The 26908-nt window shown below is 38.8% G+C and overlaps 2 protein-coding genes across 5 annotated transcripts in view; one reads left to right on the forward strand and one right to left on the reverse strand.

The window, feature by feature from the left end:
* The window catches only part of MIGA1 (mitoguardin 1), a 40327-nt gene extending 20143 nt beyond the window's left edge, over positions 1–20184 (reverse strand). Inside the window, exons 1-7 of the mRNA XM_065657417.1 lie at positions 20022–20184; positions 18956–19126; positions 15964–16141; positions 15313–15449; positions 14946–15072; positions 14332–14468; positions 13471–13594 (exon numbers count right to left, since the gene is read on the reverse strand). Coding sequence (XP_065513489.1) covers positions 13471–13594; positions 14332–14468; positions 14946–15072; positions 15313–15449; positions 15964–16141; positions 18956–19054 — 802 coding nt within the window. The 5' untranslated portion in view covers positions 19055–19126; positions 20022–20184. The remainder of the gene's footprint in view (positions 1–13470; positions 13595–14331; positions 14469–14945; positions 15073–15312; positions 15450–15963; positions 16142–18955; positions 19127–20021) is intronic.
* Positions 20185–20412: 228 nt separating this feature from the next.
* Positions 20413–26908, forward strand: part of USP33 (ubiquitin specific peptidase 33) — a 40651-nt gene continuing 34155 nt past the window's right edge. For 2 of the 4 annotated variants that reach the window (XM_065655424.1, XM_065655426.1), the window contains exons 1-2: positions 20413–20638; positions 26122–26259. In XM_065655424.1, coding sequence (XP_065511496.1) covers positions 26179–26259 — 81 coding nt within the window. In that variant the 5' untranslated portion in view covers positions 20413–20638; positions 26122–26178. Of the gene's footprint in view, positions 20639–26121; positions 26260–26908 lie in introns of those variants that run through there. The other 2 variants (XM_065655427.1, XM_065655428.1) reach the window with 2 other exon arrangements.

The raw sequence follows: 26908 nt of genomic DNA on the forward strand, positions 1-26908 counted from the left end.
AGCCGTGGTTTCCTATTCTCCCCAGCCCTCCTGCTTCAGTGGAACATCATCAGGGCAGTAACAACTCGAGCAGGAAAGCAGGATGAGAAAGGGGAGACCTGATAGACTCCTAAGAGTAGAAAACCTTGCAAAGGAATCCACTTGTGAAAAGTCAGGGTGCGCCAAGAGCGGCAGTGCCCCAGCATTCTGCCAGGCCAGCACAGAGGCAGGCGCTGTGCTCCGCGCTACTCGGGCCCTTCCCGTGTGCGGCTTCACACCCAGACAAAGCAATCGCAATCATCGGAGAGCACAGAAGCACGAATTACTACATAATTCAGTTGCAAGAGAATGTGTCGCAATCTTGTAGCTCGTCACAAGCGGCACAGTGGTATGTCATCACTGCTGCTGGAGCATCCAAAAGCAGCTTTATTTATGTTTATAAATAGTCATAACTCTGAGAGTGTTGACTGAACACTCATTAAAAAAAAATCATCTATCTTACCAAGTAGCTACTAGTATATTATAAGAAGTCTTGCAGGATGCACCTAGAAAGCAGTGATTTTACTTTAAGTCATATTTACAAAAAGAAAACAATCCCAAGTTTCAGATGGCACCTTCTGATAACTGGGCCATATAGCAACAGGTTAAAAAAAAGCAAGCAGGGTGCCCAGACAGACCATTCTGGATTTAACTGTTATTGTTAAATTGTGTTTACATTCTCTAATAATACAAATATGTCAGTTCAAGGAAGTGCCTATAGCTGCAGGAATCTCACCTCACTGTGTATAAAGTGTTATTGACTTCAGCATAAAAATGTATTTCAGCTCAGGGTCTTAAAAATATCTAACCAAATCTTTTACTCTACCAGTACCTCACCATGGACCACGAGTTAAACATGTCTCATGGTTCTTTGTTGGGACTGCTCTGATGCAAACTGAAGTGACAAATTCCTTTAAAAAAACCCCAAAACAAACCAACCACCAGGCCGCAGCCCACACTCCTCCTACCCCCACCAAACCCAGAATCGGACACTCCAGTGCTGCAGGATCATCCAGCCTGGTTGTCGGAATGTGCTCACACCTCCAGCAGACCCTGTTGTGAACGCACAGCTTCTGCTCACCAGGATTTGACCAGGAATTCAGCAACCAAAGCAATGGTCTAATGAAAAGGAACAACTGGGGCAAAGGGAGTACCAGACAGCAGCAGGTACTTGGCATTCGCGATTTCACTTCCCTTCTAGTATTCACAGACCTTCTTCAAGGTAAGCTTTGGCCAACCTAACTGCTGAGCTGTGAAATTACATTCTTAACAAACACCTTAGTAGTTTTCATGCAGAGAATAATCTTCTGGTTTTGTGCAAACAGAAAGCCAAATCTTACTTCCTCAGTAAAAGCTGACTCAAAAGAGCTTTCATAATTGTTTCCAAGCACAGCTATAGTCTCCCAGCTCCACATAAAAGACTTCCACTACAATACTCTCACACAGGTATAAAAAGGCCCATTTTCTAAGACCTGGATGCTCACCTAATTATCATTATGCAAAACACAAGATGTTCTTCATTCTCGCTGTCCTGTATTTATTATTTTGCTGTTATTCTTAAGACAAAAGGAGTCCAGTTGATTAAAAGCTGAATTAAAAGCATGTCTGCAGAAGACTAATACTGTTCATTCTTAACTATAAATAAGTAGAGAGTACATATAAAAGTGCAATAGTACAATCCATTAAGTTTACAACATAAACACTAAAATCCACCTGAAAACTGAGGTGTAGTGATTTGGAATATTTGTCACCTGGAAAGAGATGCAACTTCCCTAAAGCAACCTTATAATCTTTAAGAGATTTTCAACATACTGACTTTGTCCATAAAGTTATATTATCTGCCAAGCACCGCATGTTTAATGATGTATAAATCAAAATAACATGGCTACTGCTCTTATAGTCTAAAGGGGTAAAATCAAGCACCTTGAATAGTCTTATCTAGCAAAGGCAAAGACAGCAAAAAAAGGTTGTGTATGAGTAATCATTTTAGTCTCTCCAGATAAAAGTCAAATATACCTAAGAAAGGAATTTAAGTAAAATTTATTTCCTGTAAGCCATATACACAGGTACATTAAATAACTCAAGAGTATTATGAAATATCATATAGCTTTGATATTCTGCAATGGTGATAAATCAAATTATTCTTTCAAGATTTAAATCTGGTAAACAACTCTTCCATAAATTTGATAACTGAATTGGAATATTTTCTGATAGTTGGAATTTTTTTTAAAAGCAAATAAATTATCAAAAGTCTAGAAATATAATTCTGTTATAGAGAATGTGACCTGTGAAAGCTGTCCCTGAATCATTGTGGTGGCTTTATCATAAAACCAAAATCTCAAAATAGAAAGATCTCACCATGAGGAACTCTGCCATTCAAATCTTAAGGAAGAGGCAGAATAAACGCACGTGATGCTAGATTGCTGAAATTTGAATTTTAAGAAAATAAAGCAACATCTAATGTGTATTTTATAACCTGAACTAACACATCATATGTGCTGACAGCTGACAGTTAGTAAACACAAAATAAATGTATGCATATGTTTGCTTTTCTTGTTTTACTGCTCTGACTCTCTGCTTGATGTAGACACATGATCCTGAAACAGATTTGAGATGTATATCCTGGGTAAACTACATATTACTGTTAGGTCTCTCCCTATCATACAGCTTTTCATTTATTTGAAAATGTAGGTTTTAATTATTCATATCTGCACATTATAAGGGTCTACATTTACACAGGGTTACAATTTTCTGCAACTTCTTTTCTTTACCCCAAAGCTAAAAATCAGCAGATCTTCCCTGATCTAAAGGTTTAAATCCCTATCTTTTAGAGAAGAATTTGATTTCTGACCACCCTCCTGTTTTCAAGTCTATTACAGTTTAGATAACAGTTTCTGTATCTGTATTTAATTTGAGAGAGAAGATCTGGCAGAGTTTGCTCAGCTGCCTAATCTGGACAGACGGATGTTTAACACAAAGCTGTCACTGTTTCCTCCTCTAGGGGTTCTCCACTCTCCTGCAGTTCAGAAAGCTTAACATCTATTTTGTCCACAGTTAAGTCTAGTTTAAATTACAGCGCTGCCTGTTTTAAAACATAAGCTGTCCAGTGGGGATTTATAGCACCGTACTGTGAAGACTGCCAGACACCATAGTCAGATTTGAACGTCACCGCCTTTTCTTAGCTCTTCACATCCTAAAAAACAAGCTCAACCTACCGCTATTTTTGCGCAGACACTTTCTAGTGACAATGGAATGGTCTGTTCAACCACACTCGTGCGTTAACTCACTGTGACGCAGAACAGACTCAAAATACAATGTCATATTGACAGGAGAAGGCAGTACAAAGTTAACCTTGAGGCTTACACCTCTAGAATCATCTCTAATATCTTTCCTATACCAGAAGCCTCCATAAGCAGGTTTGGTAGAAAAATCTCAGACTTGAGAGAGTAGTCTCAAAAGTAAGTGAACTTACCCCTCTGGCCCCAGTTCTACTACACCTGTGTGAATCTATTGAAATTAGTGGGTACTTGAAGCAAGATGTTTATACGTGTGCATTACTAGCCAGTGTCCCTTGCTTCCTTCCAGGGCAGTTCACTGTCACCTTCTTGGCTTTCCCAACAGACATGTCTTCATGGAAGAGCAGACAGTAGCACACGCAGTGATGAAAACAGACAATAACAACCAGCAACCGCTGCTCAGCTCCTGAAACTTGTTTTTATAAAGTTTCCTAATTTGTTTTATTTATATATATATATATACATACATATATATGTACACATATATATATATACACATATATATATATATGGCAAGACAAAAGAGTTTAGGAGGCTAGCATATAGACTATTTTGCTAGATGCAGCACAAGGACATGTTCTCTTCAAAGTAAGATTTTAAACAAGATTGCTGAAAGGCTTTTCTTTAGCCAATATATTATGTTTCAGGGTTGTTGACATTTCAAAGCAAGTGAGACAGACTGACGAACGGAACCCACATATTCATTTGTTCTTCTGTTAAAATATACTGTCTAGCAGTTCGTAATTCTGGTTACATATATGAAGATAGTATCAGAAAAGAAAGATTGACTCCTTTCTATTCTGGAATCAATAGAAAGACAAAAATATATAACTGGTGATCCTCAGTGAAACAAATATCAAAAGATGCAAATATATATGTTTGATTTGGACTAGCATTTGGATTGGAGCATAGAGACTCTAGCACATTTGACACAGGCAAACTCTGCAGGGACAGCATCAAAATCCTCCTCTTCACTTGAATTTCAGGGCAGAACTGACAGAGTTCTGCAGACTCCCTGTGAAACTGCTCAGGAATGTGACTGGCTCTTGCAAACCCAGCTGCACACAACACACAGCTTAAGAACCTAAATTAGCAAGACATGCTTAACTTTAAACTATAAAACCTAAAGAATATCTCAAGTGCCCTACTGATTGGGGCCTGCTTGCATTCCACTTGTCCCCGAGGGTAGGAAAGAATGAGATAAGGATCCTCAAAAAGTTGTAACAAACGAGGAGTTCTTCCTCTGGAGCTTTAGTTCACTAAATAACACCAGTTATCAAACTTAAATCAAAAAACAAATTAATAACATTAGTAACAACATATTAACACTTGAATTATAAGGTAAGTAATGATTAGTGCAGCCTGGCCCTGGAAGATCGCTTGACACTGATTAGCAGCTACTCAAACACAGGTAGTTAAAGCTGCTATCTAGTCAATATTAGTTAACTGTAGTAAATTAAGAGTAAAGCAAAGCGTGGATAATAAATAATGTATGTAATTTATACTATCTGGAAATATGTAGATGTTTACCTTTAAGTACTTGCAGCATATCTGCATGTAGAACAAGGGCAGCTTTAAATAGCAGTAGAGAGAATAAAGCCTGGTGTGATCGACATGTGCTCTTGAATCAGCTACACTACCGCACATTGCTACAAACAGCATTATTAGGTAAGGTGGGACATGGTGCACAGAGCAGATATCCCACAAAGAACTAGAGAATTGACAGTAACTTAGTTTAAAAAAAAAAAGTTTAGGTTGAGCCATCAAAAGAGAAATAAAATGCATCTCAAATGTAGTTATTTTTTGTAACAATTTTAGTAATTAACTGCATAAATACATGCATGAGAGAAAAAGACAAATATAAATTTTAGTCCCTCAGTTGTTATTGTTCACAGAACCTTTTTGCTGTAATTTTCCACAAAAATTTATTTACTCCCACATATAGGCTCAACTTCAAAACATCAAGCTGAAACAAAAGTTTTAAAAAATTTTAAGATATAAAAAAGCCTTTAGGAACAAAATACTTACACAACCTACTTGAGCCCCCCCAAATTATATTCCTGATAAATAAACATGTATTGCTGTAGCGATGGGGTTTGGCTAGAGCTAAATAACAGGCCCAGTAAACGGCAATCGTTGAAGCCTGAGCAATGTGGATACACTACAACCATTTATGCCAGGCTGATGGGTCAGAGCCTTTGACTTAAACAGCAGCAAGATTTAAATACAGTAGCAGACACACCAGTTGAGAAAAGTTGTTAGCTTTTGTATGCGTGCATTCAGACACAATATTTTCATTTTAGACCCTTGAAAATAAGTTGCAGACAGAAGTTAATCTATTTTAGTCCTAACTGGACTATTGAACTAATAAAGGAACTATAGTGCAAAGAGCTACATCTGCTGATTTTATAGAATTCTGTCAATATTCCATTTTGATATTGCGCTCAAAAGCAATCAGAAAAGCTCAAAATGTTGTTTGTGCACTTCGAAGATTAGGCTACCAAGCTAAGAGAGTTGATTACCTTTGAAGTATTTTCAAACTCTGAGCTATTGCTGTCTATATCTTCCCCCACTCCATCCTGGCTCTCCTTCCTTCATTTTGCCCAAGAATATTTCAGTCAAGCCTCTCTTTAAAAACACACTTTAATACAAGAATTGTTTTAGTACGAGTTCTATTATAAAACAGAAATTAGCCCTATGAGCCAAAATATATTCTTGGTCTTCAGTTTATATAACCTCACACTGCAATACTGCAGCCAGAAAAACAAACACTTAGCCAGCCCCCACTACCCACCATCTGTCTGGTATGATTTTTCCTGTCCCTGGAACATATATACTCACAATGTATATAAACACATAGAAGTTAAGTGTATATACATCCTTTTTAGTAAGAAAAAAGAATTAGTGAACCATAACTTGTTAAGAATATACCACAGAAACATCTGAGAGGAGAGAGGGAAAAGAAAAAAAGGGGGGGAAAAAAAAGGCAACTTCTTGCCTTTGGAAGGCTGTTTCCACATATTGCATACACCACTTTTTGAAAGTGTTCAAAATGAAGGCAAGTGGTTATTAAACCAAGCCCTGATGTGTGGGGAAAATCATTACTTTTCTTTACAAGAAAAAGAAGGTTAATATATGTACTTTTAAAAAAGGTTTTTTGAAAAAAATCGAGACGTTGTTGACTAAAACTAAGCTCTAGCAGACAGGTTTTGTGTTAGGAGGACTGAGAAGGGAAGCACAGGAACAGGTAAGGTGGGAAATTAAATCAGTAAGGTGGATGGTGGCTCCATTCTGAGCGGCCTTTAGAGGAGGCTAAAAGGAGAAATAGCTTCTATTTCATTTGATGAGAAGCTCCTGAGGGAGAGACAGAGCTTAAAGGAAAGGAATCCTCCAGTCAGAAAAATGAGGAAAGGTGATTTTTATAAACAACAGTTAAGTCCATGTAAGAGAAGCAAGTTTTAAATGGACAAGGCAAGACAAGAGAACATGGCAGGAGTCAAGAAGTGAGAGACACAAGGGCTGAAACAGGAGTTTTGGTGTGGACAGAAAGATGACAGGTTGCAGGGATGCCATTTAAGGAAAAGCAACAGGGTGTATAAACAGCCTGCACGGCAGGATGAGAGCGCAAAGCCGTTGGGCAAATATAACAAGGGTCCTCAAAATCAGAAACAGACTCTCTTTCTGATCTTATTGGAGGTGTTTTCAGAAATTTCTGTCCATATCACCCCCAGCTAACATACAACAAGTGACCTTGAGTTTTCCAGTGCTGGTTCAGTGCACAGTGAAATAGATTATCTTGAGTCACTGCTGGAAAGACTTCAGCTGATCTGTTCTACTATGCAATGGAATGGCATCTAAGCTTTAGATTTTAAGAGAAACATAAACATCCACCCTAGGTTATCAAATACCAACAAAGATACAGATTATCAAGTACTAATCTTTCTCAGTACCAGTAAATTCACTGCAGGTCCATGCAAAGCCGTTTTGCATTTTTAGTGTAGTACTGCCAAAATTAAGAGTATCACTGAAAACCCAAGCATTATCATCTTCTCATGGATGCAACACTTGCAGAAATATTTTTGTTTGCAGTTTTAAGTTGAACTTTTAATTACCAATCTTACTCTACTATTCAACATTGTGCCTGGGTGCTTTCTGGTAAAAAATTTTGCTGAAGGTAATCTAGAAAGGAAGAGTTATTAATATTGGACAAATACGCCTTTAAAGGAAAGTCTTAAATATTATTGGTAGCAGAAGACATACGATCCAATTCAAACATCTGCCTATGAGTACCTATCGCAAGTCAGAAATACAGAGTTGCAACAATAAATTGCAACACAAGAGACCCCCCACAGTAAAATGCAGTAATCTTCAGCAGTTACTGAACTTCCACAAACCATAACAGCTAAATTATGTTCAAAAGATGCCTTTTTAAAATGGGATTAGAATAACTTTCCTTGGCTTTTCCTCAGACTTAGTAATACTGTTTTATTTCCTTTATAAGAGCATTTCTTGGGATTACACTTCAAAAAAAAGCGCTATTATTTTCTTATGTTTTAATTTCAATTCTGTTTCAGCCACTAGAAAGATGTTTTGCCATTCTCCAAGAAATGAAGAAACAATTTAATGTAAATTCAACTTCAAGGAACAAAAAGCAAGCGAAAATTTTCAAATTCTCAATTTTCAAATTCTCAAATTTCAAAAAGTTACGCTACTTTGAAACTATTTCATAGTATGTACTACTAGAGCACACCCAACTGAACTACTGCAAATTGCTCACCTCCTCATTGGAGACTTAGAACTATAAACAGAAACATTTCTTGTGCATAACTGAAGAAAAACATAATACTCTCAAACTAAAATCTTTCCATTAACATTTCAGAGGCAAGAAGGAAAGTACAGGCCCTAGATATTCATCCATGGACACTAAAACATTATAGAAGTCTGAGTTAATAAAATATATACAAATGGGCTTTCAACAGCTTCATCGATTATGCAATGATTTTGTTTGTTTGTTTCTTTTCATAGCAGCTGGAGAAAGGGTTTCAAATACGTAAATATGTTCTCCAAAGAGTTTTGTCACTAGGTTAAAGGCTGTGCTCATTCTCTCCAAAATGCCAGGCATATCTCTGAGTGTGAGAAGAAAATTAAAAAAAGAAATGGACGAACCTTCCAACAAAACCACCCAACAACACAGACCTTTGTGAGAGATCTCTTACTGCAGTAGCTCAAACAATTAGTTTTAAATTGTGTAATTAACGTAAAATAAAAACTAAATGTTTTTAAAATATAAATGTAATAAATGCAGAGGTTTTAAAATTACTACCAAAAAGTTTAAGGGCCAGTGTACACAAGTCACCATTAGTTCAAGTGCCAGCATTCCTTTTTACAATAGAAATCAAAATAATAATATGAAGTATGAGGAATTCAGTACTGACAAGGAGCCCTACAATTTGAGAATTTTCCCCTCTGACCTGCAATTCTGCTCATAAGTAAAGCTATTGTTTCTCTCCTAACTCTTTGCATTCCTCCCAAGTTAGCGCGACTAATATTTCAGTCTGCTAGAGAAGATCTAAAAGGAAAAAGAAAAAAGTAAAAAAAAAAGAGAAAAAAAGAATTTTTTTTTTTCAAGAACAGACTACATAGAGTATTGGACCCTCTACCCCCTCACATTCACCACTCAGAAATAACAAGATGAATATTTTGTTTCGCAGTTTTCTGCCACTTGCCTTTTACCAGATACAGTGCAGCTTATGCCTACCTCAGGAAAGCCCGTTTTGAGGCTTCTCATCTTGTTTCACACGCCTAAGAGGTTCAGCATAAAAACGACAGTAGTTTAGCCCTACGTATTTGTTTTAATCATGTCCAGAAATACTTTTTCTATAGAAACCCTATTTACCTTTCTGGTTTATGATATTCTGAAAGTCCAGTGGAGAATGCAATAACAATGAACATAACTGCATTCCATTATTTCATCTATTTAAAATGCAAGTCTTCTCCAGGGCTTTATATTCATTATTTATAACTCAACAATACCTTTTAGAGTTTGCAATTATTATTAATTATTATTACTATTAACAGAATTCTACCCACAAGAAGAGGTATTTATTTATACCTATATCTTCTGCACTGCTAAAAGTTGAGTATTTAGAAATATCTGGGAGATAAACTATTTAATTTACATATAACTAGGAAAAAAAAAAGGCATTTGGAGCTGCTAATTTACACAACAAGAATCAAACAAAAGGCAATTAGACTACAGCATGCAACCACTTCAAGGGATGATTGCCTGCTCTGAGAAGTCACCTTTTATCTGCCATAGTAGACAGAAGAGAAGCATTTCAGGCCACATCATGAGAGCCAGTGGCTGCGGTGACAGCTACTGGATTCCAGCAGGGCTGCAGGTGACTCGTTCCTGACTCTGCCGTGCAGCACGTTACCAGTGTCCTCCAGAAGGCTGTTTCTCGAAGCTGATTGGCAAATTGTTTATCATTCCAACCAACTTCAACTAGCAAGTAGGATCACAAAATGAAAAGCAAGTCTGTGGTATGATTGATCAACGGCAGTGCTAAGATCTTAATTTGATTAGATAGAGGGAAATGATAACCTGGGAAGAATAACATTTAAAGGTTTTGGGAAGGAGCAACGTCTGTGACTAGTAGACCTACAAGTAGGGGAGAGCACCGTTTCAGGAGCCCCGGAAGTTTGACAGAAGATTTTACAGAGAAAGCTGAAAACCAGAAATGGATGGAAATCTTTACCTTTTTAAGCTTCCTTCCTGAGCAGATTTGGAGCTCATTAAACCCCAGGGTTTCTGACTAAGAAGTGCTAGTCAGACAGTTATGTAGCAAGTCTTTTGATAACACTTGATGGCATTTGTCCAATTGCCAGAGCCCTGTCTCCAGCTGTGTCTAATCACAAGTGCTTTAGATGGATAAAATAGAAAAATCCACAAACTATACCTAACCATCGTGTGTATAAGAGGGAAAAAAAAAAAAAGAGGCAAAACATTTTCTGATTACAGTTGTGGGTCAACAGGTAAAACCCTGAAGCACAACAGCTGGTTACAAGCATCCTAACAACAAGCTGCAAGTGTTACGAAACTTGAAGAGCAACAAAGGCTTTTTCTTGTTCACTCCAAGGCCCACAAAAGAAAAAATAGCGGTAGTAAGGGAAAACACTAATATGCCAGAAAGGCCACAATGACCATTTACCCCAAGTCCACCTCTTTCTCTCAAAGATGAATAACAACATCCCTCAAAACAGCATTAAAAAAAAACCCCACAACTTTGTCTAAACCACTGAAATACCCTCAACACACTTTAGAGGCAACTTACTTCAGAACTTAACTTGTTTCACTTGAACAACCAGACATTGGATCTAGTTATGACTTCTGACAACAAGGTCTACAAATCCCCCAGCACTACATACCTTTTCCATGTGTAAGTAGCTATTCAGAACGAGTAAGTCACCTCTCGGTATTTTCTTTAATAAGGAGCTGGACATACGCAACAGAAACCATGTATTAGCTTGTTTTTCCAAAACATGGATCATTTTTATGGCTTGTTTTGAGCTATACTTCCACATCTTCTAAAATATGAACAACAGAACTGCACACAGTATTCTAAAACCACACGAAACCAAGATTTTATCTGCCTCTATGCTGCTGCTGTCCTTTTCCCATAGCCGAAGATTAGCAACTGTCTTTTCTTCTACAGCACTGTGCTGAGAACTTACACTGACTGTCATGCATAATTTTCCTAATGCATTCCAAGAGTGTTTCATTATTATTTTTCTTTTAAAATCTCTCATCTATATGTACATTCCATATCTGCCTGAATTCAAATGTGATTTCTTCAGACTGTAACCAGTTAAATAGATAAATCAGATCAGTGTTATTAACCCTTCCTTTTTATTAATTCAATACTGTTCATGCCCTAGATTATAATCTTCTATCAACTTTCAGCTCTACAAATGGTTTTATCATCAGCTACATAGTTGATAAAATTACAGCATTTCATCAAACATTCTCCCTAGAAAGCAAATTTTTCCCTTAACAGTAGACAGAAGTATAAACAAATGTTCATGTCAGTGATCTAATTATCATCTGATGTATGCTATATCAACGCCTCCAAACTGCAGATCTCTCAAAAACCTACAGTTCAGGAAAAACTACCTACCATGAAACCGTATCAACTGGCACTAATTACACCTTTTATTATGTTATCTGTGGTAACAGAAATGCAAATTAGCAACTCTATTATTTCACAGGTATGACGCTTAACTTGGTTGGTTGTTTTTTAAGATTTGGAACTAAATTGGTGATTTCCTAATCATTTGGAGCATTTTCCGCTTTCCCAGATCAGTGAATAGTAAGTGATGGATTAGTGTGCTTTCTTTATCTAGCCTCTGTCCAGCTTCCTTAAGTTTTGGGTACAAATCATCCAGGACTACAGATTCTGATTTAGCTGATGCTGCCTCTTTTGACACAAACAATACGCATTCCTACAGAGCAGCGGCACCTTCCTTCCTGTTGCTGTTCAGAACTGTCATTTGTATTTTGCAGAAGGTGTGGTAGGGGGGGAGGGAGTGGAATAAACCCATACAAGAGCCTCTAGGATTCTCCCAAACATACTTTTCTGTCTCTCCCAGGAAAGTTACCAAAAAAAGTCAATTTCCAGACATCCTACTTCAAACATTCATGCACTACACTCACTGTCATGTCCCATCAGAAAGCAAATTATCTAAGAAATTTCTAGTCATTACATGTTTTTATATATTGAATATTTAACAAAACCATCCTCTGTTTTAAGTCTAATAAGCACCACAGTTTTAAGTCTACCACACACCACAGTGCCTGGAAGCAGATGATGTTCTAGTTTTGTTCTAAAACATCCTGAAAAAGTGAAGCATTCTTTAATATATCACTTGCTGCTCAAGCCGCAAATTCAAGATAAAGATGGTGAAAAAGCCCCAAATCCTAAACAGTGAAAACACTACTCATTAAACCACTTGATTACTTGTTTTCCTCACTCGTCTGGGCCAGCACACATAAAATTCATAATGAAGTAACACACATCTGCTCAAGAGATCATTAATCATTTCTACAAAGAACATTTCAAAGGAATTCAATTCTCAAAACGTTCTTGGTAAACAAGAATCCAGTTACCAGATCTAAAAAAATAAAATATCAATTTGAAATACTGCCAGAGTAACCAAGCAAAACAATAACTAAACACATTAAACATCACACTGAGTCATTTCAATACGTTTTTATTAATTTTGCCTGAAGAGAGCAATTACAAATAAACTTTTAATTTAATAATGGATATACACTGCAACTTTATTTAGGGTTTGTGGTTTCAGACACCAAAATAAAACATGTAACCGCTTTTCTGCCTTAAGAATTACATTAACAGGTGTACGCAGATGTGTCAGGAAGCCAACTCTGACCTAAATTAAATTCCTGCCTTGTTCAGAGCTGTATTTAGTAGTTGCAGGATAGCAGGACAGCTCCGAGATGCGAGTACTGCCATCTTGTGCCAGTCAAGCTGAAGCCCAACAAACAAGACCAGACTGAAACTAATCCCAGAACATGTTCTGCCTTTAAAGTCTGACAGTTATTTGAGATCAGATGCTTGATCTTGAGTTATGAAAGAGCATAATAGTACCAATCTTTAAGAACTTCCTAAGCCAATTCTTTAAATAAAAATAATCAAACTATCTGCACTTAATCAGCATGTCTGGCAGCAACTACCCATTATATTTGCCATTTTAACATCCTGGTTTTAGTCACTCATAACCGTGATAAACTTCCGCCACCAGGGACAAGAGCTTTGGTAATGGATATTTATTTCAGACTAAGTCCTTCTGCATAAATATTTAATGACCCAAGTCAACATAAACTTCAGAAAGTTGAGAAGAACTATGAAAATTCTGAAGTATACTGACAAGCCACAAAGAAACAACTTCGTCTCAGTCCACTCTTATCTAACATACAAGCACTACATCAGAGATTACATAATAATGTAAAGAACCTGATTTCTTTTCCCTGTTTATTTACTCATAAATGTAATTCTGCTCAGTGGATATTTTAGTGACTTCTCCTCCACAACAGTCACTATCATGAGCAATAAAAACGTAAAATAGGAGTACTCACCAATATCATTAGCTAGTGAAGCAGGATCAGAGGCCCCAAGGGTAGCTTCAAACTCCTCCTGAAGACGATAAGCTCTTTGAAGAAGGGATTCAAGCTTATGAATGAATTCAGCACTAATGATATCCTGCAAGAAGAGACACATTAGAAGATTTTCCATTTGTTTATGGTCCGTAAGATTCCTTTGTAAAATCTAAGAATATTAAGTCTTCAAAGACCAAAGCATGGCACATTGATTTCCTACAAACTGCATAGGACACTGCCAGATGAACATTTTAACATCCAAAATATACACACTTTTCTAAAAATACACATATTAATTTAGTGTGACAAAAACGAAATCTAAATTGTAAAATACTTGAAATTATCTGTGATGTTTACTGCACTAGAAATAATGAAAGCCACAGAGTTACATGTCTATTTCAAAATATTATTAGCATTTAGTTCACAAGAACAAAGGAATACAAATAAAGTTCAAGCACATTATTTGTGAATATTCATAAACAGATCATCTTTTCCAAGACCTTTATCTTTGCTAAGCAGATATCCTCTCACATAGTCGTAAAAGAAAGGGATGACCCAAGGGATTTTGTGCAGAGAACTAGTATGCTTGGTAGCTTGATAATACCATCCAGAAGCAAAACGCAACAGCAATTGCCAAAAAATAAATAAAGCTAATTCCCTCACGCTGCCCTCCTCCAAACAACCAACAAAACAAAAACAAAACAAAGAAAAGAACAAAGTTAGATGTCCTTTAAATGCAAGACTACTAAACTGGAATTTTGAATTCATTGTCAATTTTAGTAACAAGATGCAACGAGTTGTCAGGGCAGCAGCAGTAGATTAGCTATTGAATATACTCACTTCTACACTTTCTTCTGCAATTGCATCTCCTGCTCCCAGCTTAATGGAACCACAACCCGTTTCATCTTCAGCTTGCCTGTTACGGAAAGTTAGCGCCTGCTCCCATCGACGCAGGGCTTCTTCGAAAAGCTCCATACCTAGGGGAGATCAGGAATACCTCCATGCCATCAAACACACAGCTTCCACATGTATTCACATTTTAGAGTCACAGGAAACTACGTAGCTAATAAGCACGATTATAGTAGAGATGCAAGTTTTTAAAAGAACAGCAATTCCCAGTCTAAAAAAAAAATATATATATATCTGCCTTTTTAATAAGATAAAGAAGTTCACAATATGATTAAAGCAGCAATGTTCAATGTATTTTTTCCTATTTACTTTAAAAATAATTTAATGGATTATTACTACAATTACAGGAATGAGAAAAAAATATACTTTGAAAAAACTAACTCTAGATCAAGTCAGATTTCATTATTTTATGGAAATGCTCTTAGACACATGCCAACGGGAGACTCTGAAAGAACACCACAATACTGTGTGTCACTTTGCCATAAAAACAATAAAGTATTTACATTCACTGTTGATAGATGCTGAATATTCTTATTGTAACTTACCCATCAAATATAAATTTTCAGGTGTGGTCACTGGAATATTGACCAGCTTAATATCATCTTCATCTGCTTTGTCCCAGGAATTAGAATTGGCACAAGCACAACTGTGACAAGAGGTGGCACTCTGAACCTTAAAAAAAAAAAAAAAAACAAACAAATTTTGAAATGTTGTTATACAGAGCATCCTTAAAACTACATTCCTGCCAGAGTACATTACAGCCAAACTATCTTCCTGGAAACTGTTTTTACTATGCAGTAAGTACAACGGTCTCCTCTAGCCTTCTGTGCAGCTGGTTCAGGAAAGTTGTTCCAGCTCAGTGGAACCATTAGGTGAACTGACATTCAAGAGCCTTAAAACACTTTTACTTACCGAGGCCAGGCTTTGAACTGAACCAGAGTATTTACTGAAAAGTCCTCCATTTGTATAGATACAAGACTGAGAACCTTTGTCCTTGGCAGAACTCAGAGAAAGAGTCAAGTTTTGCCGACTACTGGAACAGCTGGAACCTAAGAGATACACTGATTTTAAAGCTGCTGCAAACTCGTTCTGTTTTCATTAGCAAGATCTATTAAGAATTACATTTACTCTTTTCAATAATCCAGTTTAGAAGCAAATAACTATCCTTTTGTTTACAGTTCTACATGAGAAACTAAAAATTAGAACAGAATACCTATAACAATAACCATGCATTTGAGCATAATATTTTCCCATCCTATAAAAATTAAATCTGCTTTTTTCAGTATTGAAATATTTCCACAAGAATGGCAAACCCCTTTGTTAATATACTATTGACAAAAAGTTTTAACCCAAATTCATGATTAAAATTTCACCTTTGAGAATAAGACCCGCTTATTTATAAGACACTGTAATTTTGTTCCAAATTTGCACATTTTCTACTTTAACAATTCAGCACTAAAGGAAAACAGTTTTACTACTACACTGTTAAGCACACCCATCCCCTCACACCCCTTTCCTTCCCCTCCAAGAACATAAAAAAACCTGGGGGGTTCCATCATGTACCTTTTTCTGAAGCAGCTGCTTTGGTACACTCTAATAATAGATGACTTGGTTCCCATGGTGGCACTTTCTTGTTTTTCTTTCCACGTCTTCTTTTAAAGTGATGGGCCAGAAAAATAACAGATATTGCACTCACTGCTGTTACCGTGAAGAGCTTCCTTAACCCAGGGGAAAGCCTTATCTGAAAATAAAAGAATGTGACTTCATTGGAAATATACACTCCTTAACTCCCACCTTTTCTTCTACTCTCCCCTTTTGGTGCATTCAACCCAGGCTACGGCTTGTCTGAGGGAGATAAGAGATGCTGCTCTCACGTGGCCTGAGAAACAAACAACTCTGAGAAAGTACACAGACTAAAGGCTTCTCAAAATTTGTCGTGGTGAGTAGGTGAGGGAGTTTACAAAGGGGCTGGTGCGACAAAATGAGTGGCTGCACTGAGACACATATTGCAGCACCAAGAACTATAAGGTGCATCACAAATGCACAAACTGTGGAGACCTAAGTAAATGACTTCCAGACAAACTTTTATTTTTTTAAATTTCTTTTTAACACAGGACAATGCAAGGCTTCAATTAATTCTCTAACAACCACCAAAAATACTGAGAAGAAACTCACCCTTCACAACTAGACTATTTCCTTGCACTGTGGAGAAGCGGAGGATCCAAAAGCTAATATTTGCATGGTGTTTCATTATAGGAAGAACATGTATTTGGACATACTTCTCTAAATAAACCATTTTTTTTAATTGTTACATTTCATTTTAGATCTAGATCAGTCATAGTCTACAGATGTTTTAATTAGCAAAAAAGAGCCAGACATACAAGCAACTGGAATTAAAAGCCATTAACAAAGTTCATAAAATTCTAAGTGACAAGATATTCTAAGAAAACAGCCATTTAACTGGAAACTAGAGTCCATATACACAAAATCTTTTGGAAATTCATGCTGCTTCAGAAACAGACTGCTGGGAGAGAATTAGATCTGCAGTCTTGGGGTTAAGGTGGCATTTCTGTAACACATTTCCTCATACAAGAGCGGGCTGGCCACCCAGAGCACCGCTGCAGCTGCCGGTCCCCGCTTGCTGTGCAAGTGGTCAATACTATCAGAGCTGGGGAATTTAAAGCAGCTTTAGGAGTTTCACTCTGCACTGAGTTTGTAATCAAGAAGTCAAACGCCTCTGACTTGAGAACCCTGTCCCTAGTGGTACTGTATCTTGATGGAGGCCAAAAACCTAACACTGTGCTCTGCGAGGAAAAGGAAATCCCTGCAACACAGCACAAACACATGCTTACAAAAAATGATGTATTTCGCGGAAAAGAGTCAGTAACCAAATAACTGAGATTAAAACCTTGAAGCTCACAGAATTAAATGTTAGAAGTAAAGTTTCAAAAAACTGTAAGCAGATTTTCCATCTGTTTGTGCCTACAAACACAACCATAAATAAATTAACAGTAAAATTAAAACGTCTAAGGAGAGGAAACTTAATTATTGCACACGATGGAGTTGCACAAGGTATTTAAACAGGATATGAATACACTGCACCATAAAAAAGAAATCAATGACCTTGCAGGGAGAATTTTAAAATATTCAAAATACAGAAAAATGTGAAAATAATCAGATGAAGCTAAGACTGAGACTATTACATTCTGCTTTTATATGCAGTAAAACTTTGAAAAGTATTTACATGCAATATGAAAAATGAAATATGAAAAATTATGCTTTTGCTTACAAGCATCAGATTCAATAAAAATAAAACACAGTCATATTAAAGACATGAGTTTTAAAAGCAGAACTTGATTAGGATTACTAAGGGGTTTTTTAAAATATATTATTGGCATTGTTAATTATAAACATTTTTTTATTTTTAGTTACCCTTGTCAATGATCAAACATACACAATGGGAAAAAAATCTACTGAAGCATATTTTGTACGCAGCCAACTAGAAACTTTTTTTTCTCCTCTGTATTATGGTACCAGAACACAGTTCACTCTTCAAGAAGCTTATTCTCTGTGGGATATGACTAAGCCTTAATATTTTCTCAAGTAATTCTAACTTATTTTACTCTATCATTTATCACATACGTAGTTATAGGCAACTAACACCTCTCTTCTCTGAATCTCTACAACAGTTACAGCTCCTCCTCCCTGTCTTTGACATGAAGGTGTTCTAAGGACAATCTTATGATTCCCTGTAGACAACTAATATCAGCTTCACAACACTTCCAGCTTTTGTCAACCCGAAAACTAAGATCATAATGTACTCTTTGCCCAGATTTGAATGACCGCTATCCATGTTACTAGTGAAAACCAGCCTACAATATCAATGAAAGAAAATAAAAAGAAAACACTCCAGGGCCATCTGTAAAAGGAAATACTGTGATTAACAGAGCCTTAAGATTTTATTTGAAGATCTTCTCATAAGTAAAACAAACAAAGCCAGCAAAAAGAACAGAACAAGTTTAAAAAAGCAGCCTGCTTTTAAAGAATCACTGCCTTGTTTTAGTCATGTGTCACTTATTTAATCAAACGCAAATGACTTGAAAACTAGAACAAGGATTTTTGATTTACAATAATGAATTACCATTCAGATTAACTGGTGAGTAGTACTGGCAAACTGGAAAGTATTTCAGACCACACTCAACATTATTCTTCAAAATTTAATGACAGTTATGCTTAGTTTTTAAATACCTGAAAAAATCTACAAAAATTAAAAAGACAACTTGAGGATTTTGATATTTGGTTTGATGAGAATGCTGTTACAAAGCGAAGACATATAGACAATGCAGATAAAGTGATCTCTTCAGTGAAATATATGACAATGCATTAAGCATTTACTAGCAGAAGACAAAAAAATACTTAGTTCCATATTCTAAATAAACTAAAAATCAAGACATTCTGCACGAATTTAACTCATTAAGCTTAGAAGAGTGAGTACAACATTGCAATTGAATTTGTAAATGTCTTATCAAAAGTGACACTATAATGTATATATTACCTGGTTAAGAGAATAATACCAAGAAAGGGGAAGATGAAATACTCGTAAAGCTGCTGTCTTCAGGGAAAATCGTGCCTCAGTAACAGCTTCTTCTGACATGGCTCCTTCTCTCCCATAACCTCATTAAGTGGAACTATCTTGAAAACGGCCACAGATGGTCTCTGGAATACTCTGTCAAATGAAGGATACATACTGCATTATGCAATAGAAGCCCTGGACAGCTTTCTTCTACAAGCTCAAACCTCTTACATAACAGGTACAGGAGTTATTTGGTTGATGTTTCTGAGTAACGACTGATGCTTAATGAGAAGACGGAAAATTTGCTGGCTCAGCTCAGGCCTCCTTCCTTCCAACTGCCCTGTGCAGAGACTGTGTGTGCAATCAGGATCTACAGAGGGCTCGGTCAGCTCGTTACTGCCTGGCAGTTCACTTATTATGTTATATCCTCTAAATCAGGCATGGAAACAACCCTGTTCCTAAGATCACTACTGTTGGAAGAGCAGATTTTCCAGCTAAAAGAGTTAAAAGATTTGAGAACAGCCAGAAAAAGTTTATTTCATTCAGAGCTTCAATTTTTCGCAGACACGTTATGAGGAACAAATACTATAGCCTAACGCCATCTCCCCCATCAAAAGGAACATCCCCCGACCTCCCCGGCGCCGAGCACAAGGCGAACCCCCGACCGGGGAGCGGCGGGAGGAGCGGGCGGGCCCGCGGGCCGCTGTAACCGCGGGCCGCTGTAACTGCGGGCCGCTGTAACCGCCGGCCGCTGTAACCGCCGGCCGCTCCTGCGCCGACGCCTCCGGCCCCAGACGGGCCGTGCCGCGCCCCGCGCGTTCGCTCCGCCCGGCAGCCTCGCCCCGCCGGCGGACACGGAACCGGGCCTGACCGGCCTCGGAGGAGCAGGGAACGCCGTCCCCGTAGCTGGCCCGGTCGGGGGCAGAGGCCGCCTCCCCCGGCCCTGCGGAGCCCTCCCCGGACAAGGCGGCCCCGGCACCGCGGTCAGGGCGGGTGACAGACCGGGGGGCCGGCTCCACGCGCGCCTCAGCCCCATCCCCACAGCCACCTGAGCAAAGGCAGACGCGCCTCTCCCGGGGCCCGGGCCGGGTCCTGCTGCGCGGCGGCCGCTCTCCGCTACCTGCCAAGCACCGGCGCAGGCGCCACGGGCAGCAGCTGCGCCTCCCTTCCCGCACCGGTGGCTGCTAGGAGACCAGCAGCGATCTGCTTCCGGGCCGGGGAGAAGCGGCCGAGGTTGGCCAGGAGGCAGCTTCTGCCGCTGCCACGTGAGGGTGACCCGCTCCGTTAGGAGTCTGCGTCGGCCATCTTTACGCAGGGCAGCCTTCTTCTGCGGGCGGCCGGGCATGGTGGGGCGAGAGCCTGGCGCCGCCATCTTTGTGTGTGGCAGCGCTCACGTGAGCGGCGGAGACGCTCCGCGCGGCCATCTTTGTGCGGGGCGCGTCCCGCGGCCGCTGTTGCCGCAGCCGGTGGGCGTCTGTCCGCGTGAGGAGGAGCCGCTGTAGCCGCGCCGGGGCTGCGCCTTCTCCGCCACAGCGGCCGCCTGCACCGCGGCGTCCCGGGCGGGGGAGCGCTGTCCCCGGAGGCTGGGGTCCGCCATCGGTGTAAGCCGCGGGGCTGGCCGCGGCCCGGCTGAGCCCCGGGTTCCGCGCACGGTGCATCTTCCCGGTAAGGCGGGGGGGGGGGGAGTCCCGCTCGCGGCGGGAAGGGCAGGTCGGGTCCGGCGGCCGTGAGGGGAGACGGGAGCGCGGCGGGCGGCGTCTCCTGGCGGTCTCAAAGTCCGGGGCGGCTCGGCCCGCCGGGCGGGTTGGCACGGTGATGGCCGCCGCCGGCGGGAGCCGCTCGGCGGCCGGGGCGCCGCGCTCCCGGAGGGCCGGGCGGGGGCCGGGGGCGGGGCGCGGCCCGGCCTCCCCCCGGGCTGCCCGCTCGGGGGGGCGTTCGGCAGCCTGGCCGCCCGCTGGGAGCGGCCAGAGAGCATTGAGTCGAGCTCCGCAAGTACCGTGGGAAGTTGAAGCCAGGCGGCGACGGTGCAGTTCCTAAAAACAGTATTTCACCTCTACATTACTCCGTTCGTTCCCTGAGGTATCTGCACGCTTAGAGCCCCGTGTACGAAGGGTGCAATGGGCTGGAGAGACGAGCCGGGTGTAGCACCCGTGGAAAATCCCTGCAGAGCTCTCCCGGGTGCGGAGCCCGAGACAGAAAAATCCGCTTAGAAACAGAAAGATCAGCTAATGGTTTTCAGAGTCAGGATTTAAGTGGTGGAAGAAAGAAGCGAATGGACAGTCTATATACCTTGAAAGCCAATATAAAATGAAAAACACCCGGCGACGTAAGAAGATATACCTTCAACTCAAGCATTTTTTTAATGTCCTTTCTCTTTCAAAACAATACTTCTTGACGGAAAAATCTAATGAAAGCAACTTAAAAAAAAATGTGTCTTTCTCTGGTGGGTATTTCCCAGAGCCTCAAGAGAAGGACCAGGTATTTTTATAAACTTACTGAGTGTGCTTTTGTCATTTACTGGGAAAATACCAGAGTTTATTCTCTAATAATTTATTTCTGTAATAATTGTCAAAGAATCCAGTTAAGTTTTTAAAGAACAACACAGTTCTTTAGAAAACTGGTAGAAAAATATACGTCTTAAAAATCTGAATAAGTATGTCTAAGGCTGTAGCTTCAATGGGAATGAATGCAGGTAGGTGTTTTTTCTGAAGTGTGAAGTATATCTGTATGACAAATAATTACAGAAGTTCCAGATCTCTTTAGTATTCTAAGTAATTAAATGTTCAGATACAAAATAGCACCCCCGTATCACTCTTACTTTGTTGCCCTAAAATGACAATAAGTGTGATTGTTCGAGTGCATCAGTAGTAAAATAACTGTGAGTGCAAATAAGAAGCCTAAACCTAGAACTTACTGATTTGATATGCTGTTATTCAGAGCTGTACGGGCAAAATAACAAAAGCCTATAGTGAAAATACAATTACTGCTTCAGGTAATTGCTGTATTCAGAATAATATTTTTAAAATCTTTTACCAGAATTCTCTAATTGAACCCTATAAAATGATCTGATAAAATGGCTCCATACTTAGGGACATCAATGGAATAAAGACACGTATTTGTTTATTTCAACACCTATTGAAGCATTAACTACTATAACTAGGCAGATGAAAACATTAAATGTATTTCAACATTTTTTGGGATAGTTTAAAACTTGTGTTTCTTTAGGAAACATTAGGCTCTCTGCACAAGCCTGAGATAATTTTCAAGATCAGTTGAATTCTCTTAGTGTTTGAAGGGATTTTTGTGTGTGTGTGATAGTTCCTCTGTGGTGAGCACCACACAAGCCTGTGATGCCATGGAATTCTGCTGAATAATAAATAGGTTGCGGGTCACGATGCTTTACGTTATGGTTCACATTTCTCTGACTGCTCACATGAGCAAATGTATTTTCTTAGTGAATGCAAAGAATGAACATGAACAAAAAAAGGCTGAAGTTCAAGATAAGTGTTACAGGCTTTTTTTTCCTTAGAAGTATGACTTGCTACACATGCACTAAGCAAAAATGTGTTAATAAGGCCTTCTTTTGAACATTAAATGATTAATTTAGTTGAATGATGTAGTACAGTGCATTGAGACAGGTGGGCTGAAAATAACCTTTCAGTGGAAACAACAGAGAGAGCTGGGGAGAACAAAGGAGAGGCTGCAGAGTTCTGTCCCTAATACGTAGGAAGCATTTGATGAGAAAATTATTGCACGAATATTATAATTAACAGTTAGTGTGAAAACTTGAGTTCTATTCCCAAGTAAGTTTTACTTCATTCTTAACCTCATAGTGAAACAAAGATACTTCTTGCATACCGTATATGTAGGTCTATGTTTTTCAGTTTGTGTTTTTTTCTAAGGTTCCACTGGGACCATGGAATACTGCTGAAAGGTCCATGAAAGGTGACAGAAGAAGTCTTGTTACCACCGGACGCATGATTGCTGTCTAAGAATTCCTGTCTCGATAACAATTTTTTAGAGTTCTGTGACCTGAGGAAGGCTGAAATTACTGATATAGAGCCTTTCTAATAACTTTTGCTTCAGGAAATCCCAGAGCTGGAAAGGATTCAGGGAAGCTATATATTCTTGTAATTTTTTTTTTTTTTGTGGATGTCTTTTGGTCAGTGGTGGAAATGGGATGCTGGGCTTTATGGACCTTTCATTTGACCACGTAGAGCTGTTCACATGAGATATCTGGGTACTTTTCTAGTATAAACTATCACATATCACTGGGGGCGTGAAGTGGAGGTGTACTCCAGATTCAGAACAGGAGTATAAAATGGAATATAAGAGAAACTACAAAAGCCGGTTTGGTTTTTTGTTGTTTTTTTTTTAATCACTAAAAATGCGAAGAAATGACTTTTAGGTGAGGTCAGTGCAAAGCAGCAGCTTGTGAAAAAGCAGATGCGATAATGAGATACATCAGTAGAGGAAGATAAGCAATCTTTTTAGAGTGGGAAGTGGTGAAATGAAGGAAGGGCAGCGAGAGGAGGAGTGGCTACCCTGGGCTTGCTGGGACTTAAAAATATGAAGAATGAGTCATAGTTTTGAAATTCATTTTACAGTTTTAGAATTTAACATACAATTTTCCAAAATGTGTTATTGCAGCTAGATATATTAAGCTACCAAAGTTATGGCAGTACAGTGATTTTTCATAGTTGCTACAGGATGGAAGGAGGTGTGTAAGAGAATTGTTAACAGAAGTTGAAAGAAAGGCCGTTCAACTTTGCCCATATAATAACGTGTAACAATCATTTATAATGTTAACTAGGCTTCTAAAAGGGATTCTCTCCATATGGATCAGAATAGGGACCATATCCATAGGAACATGAGTTTCAATATGCTTTGGTCTTTCTGATGATTATTATGAGGACATGGAGGCCGCACCGAGAAAGAGCATCTGGTGTGAGCACAGCTCCTGGGTTTGGGTTTGTTTAGGACTGCAGGTTGGATTTGCACCGTTCCAGGTATGAAAAGTAGCTATTCAATACAAATCTGGTAGTGTGAGGTGAAGTCTCCACTTCGTTCATTGCTTTGTGTTACTTGGAATAACGCATTCAGAAAGCTTCTTCCATTTAAAAAAAAAAAAAAGTCTAAAGCTTTACTAATTCATTACACCAGTCTTCGTAAAGCATTCGTGTTAAATCAGCACTAATTCACGCTGACTTTTTTTAAGGTTGTCAGATCTTTATTTGAAACTCACTTCTCCATTTTTAATGTTTTAACAGACCTTGCAAAATGAGAGAGATGAAACATATACGTTCATGTTTCCATTTCTGTTCTAAAAAGGAACTTTACAGTTCAAAGTAGAATTGCTAATTGATTGAAAGTTGAGGAGGTTTGACCTGAAAAACTGTTGTTTTCATATTTGAAGTGTCTTTCAGCAATACTGCACATAGATTACAAGTACACACTGAACTGAGGAAATACTCCTCCAGCTGCAGCTTATATTGGGGAATAATGCTTTCTAAATGTCATGCCATTGATCCAGGAAGAGAATTTAGACCTCATCTTAAAAAACCCAAGATCCTGAATTATTAATTTACTAGTAGTATTTCCAGTCTTGAGAGATAAGTCTTTAAATATTTTATTGAACAGCTGTTAACATGACATTCAAAAAAACCTGAAAGATACACATACTTAAGCATATGTATACACATTATATATGTATAAAAAAGTATCTTGTATACTGTTTATATAGAAATAATGATTTATATATAAATAATATATTTAAATATATATGCAGGTATATACATGCATGTATATATTAAAGTGTTATATGGTATTTCTGTACAAATTCTATATAATGTTCTTTGTACAGGAATTTGTATGGGAATAATATGGACTATTTATACACATACACACACACACATTAAAAAAACCCAAACACCTTTGATAATCAAAGGGAACTGAAATGCCTCTTGATTGGAAGGGATCTTATTGCAAGCAACTGGAAGTAAGGGCCAAGTCAAAGATAACAAGCTGGAAGTTTACTGGGAAGCGTGTGTGAGATGCCTACTGGGCAAGGTTTGTTTTCCCTACACCATCAAAGCTCTGGGTTACTTAATATTCAAAGGAGTAATTGGCCATGTAGCTGAAGGGACAGACCTAAAGCTGCCAAAGCAATGGGCAAAGTGGAAAGAGCTGTTGGTACCAGTGCTGAAGGCTGCATACAGATCTGGGAGCGCATCACTGAGGTAGGGGGCGAGTTGGGTTGCAAGTCTTGATAAAGGAATGCTAGATTGGACAGGTAATAATTGGGAGAAGAAAATTTAAGATTTCTTGGGCTTTGGAGAGGTTGAGGCATCAATAGTAATTGTTTAAGTGACAAAACAGGAACAAAGTTCTTGGGTGATTCTTATCTGCGTGAGTCAATTGGAGTATTTACATAAAAAGAACACTACTGAGTTCATGTTTAAATTTTTCTACTGTAAAACATCATAGCTTTCTGTGCAACCATAAAAATAATAATGACAAACTGATTATATTTAGCATTTATTTCTGATAGGTTTCTCTGTCTGCATCAGACACCTTGGATGGACAGAGAGAACTCGAGAAAAATCACACTGAGTGTTCAGTACTACATCCGAGTTAAAAGTTTCAGTTTGCTTTTGGTAGCTAATATGCCTGAATCTAGAATGTGTCTTTATCTTGGTTTTATTTATTTACAAAGTTTCCTGTCCTTTGACAAGTAAGTTGTGTGCTCCTGCCTTTCAGCCTTCACGGCTGCAGCGCATTTCAGTGATGTTGCTTAACATACCATCAGTCAGAGCCACCGTCAGTGCTGGGTAGACTTGAAAACTGAAGTTTTTATGTAGTTAGGGTGCATGCTAGAGGTCAGGAAATTGAATAATTAACCTAAAGCAGCTCTGCTCCGCTCAGGATTCTCTTAGTTTATGCCCTAAAAGGCAGAGGATTTCAATTTAGAAGACAGCTGTTTAATTTGGATTATTGTATTCTCTTGCTGTTAATAAACATATTTATACTAACTTAACTTCTAACAGAATGTGCCTTTTTAAAGTATGTATATGCTGCATATTAGATACCTGATATTGCTGCCTACTGCAAGGAACTGGGTTTTACTCATTCTTTCTTCTCTTGACAAGTGATTCCCTGGTCTCGAAGATCCTGGCTCCAGGATCTCAGAAAACACAGCTTCTGAAATGTCGTCGCCCAGCAGCAATTGCCCACACCTGGAATCAGTTGGTGAGATAACAAAAGAGGAATTGATACAGAAATCCCATGTGAGTTGTAGCAGCTTGCTTTCTTCTTCTCACAGTTAGCATAACACCAAGCTGAACTATATTTTCAGACACTGCCATTGTAGCAGTTAATTATTTGGAATGGTAATGTAATATAGTATAACTGACTTGCCTTTGAGTAGAAACTGCAACAATGAAATTTATGTGCAAGTTTTTCTTGGATAACAGTTTACTTTTTGATGGGGGAGCCACGGTTTGAGAAACTCCCCCTACCTGAACTCTTGGTTTCCAGCTAGTATAAATAAGTGGAACAAAGAAATATCTTGTAATCCATTTTAGTAGCTGGGAGGTGATGAAAAGCCAAACCTTTTCTGTCCATGGTGTTATACTTTTTTAATCTGAAAAGCATAATGATTAATTTGATGCTGAAGGGTGTAACATTCTCTAGTGTTGCATCTTCTTTTTTAAACCCTTGCAGGTAGTGTTGACTGTCTGCAAATAGGAATATGCAGTTTTTACAAGTTCTATCACTTTTATTTCTTTTTATGTTAAATTTATAGCAAAGACCAATTTTGTGGATTTGCATAATAATGTAATATGATATATGTTTATGCTTTATTTAGAAGAACAATTTTTGGTTTAAGGTTGAAAACTCGGAGATCTGATGTTGTACTAGAAAAATGTGCTGATC

This window comes from Caloenas nicobarica, chromosome Z, assembly GCF_036013445.1.
Source record: "Caloenas nicobarica isolate bCalNic1 chromosome Z, bCalNic1.hap1, whole genome shotgun sequence".
In the NCBI taxonomy this organism is placed as follows: domain Eukaryota; kingdom Metazoa; phylum Chordata; class Aves; order Columbiformes; family Columbidae; genus Caloenas; species Caloenas nicobarica.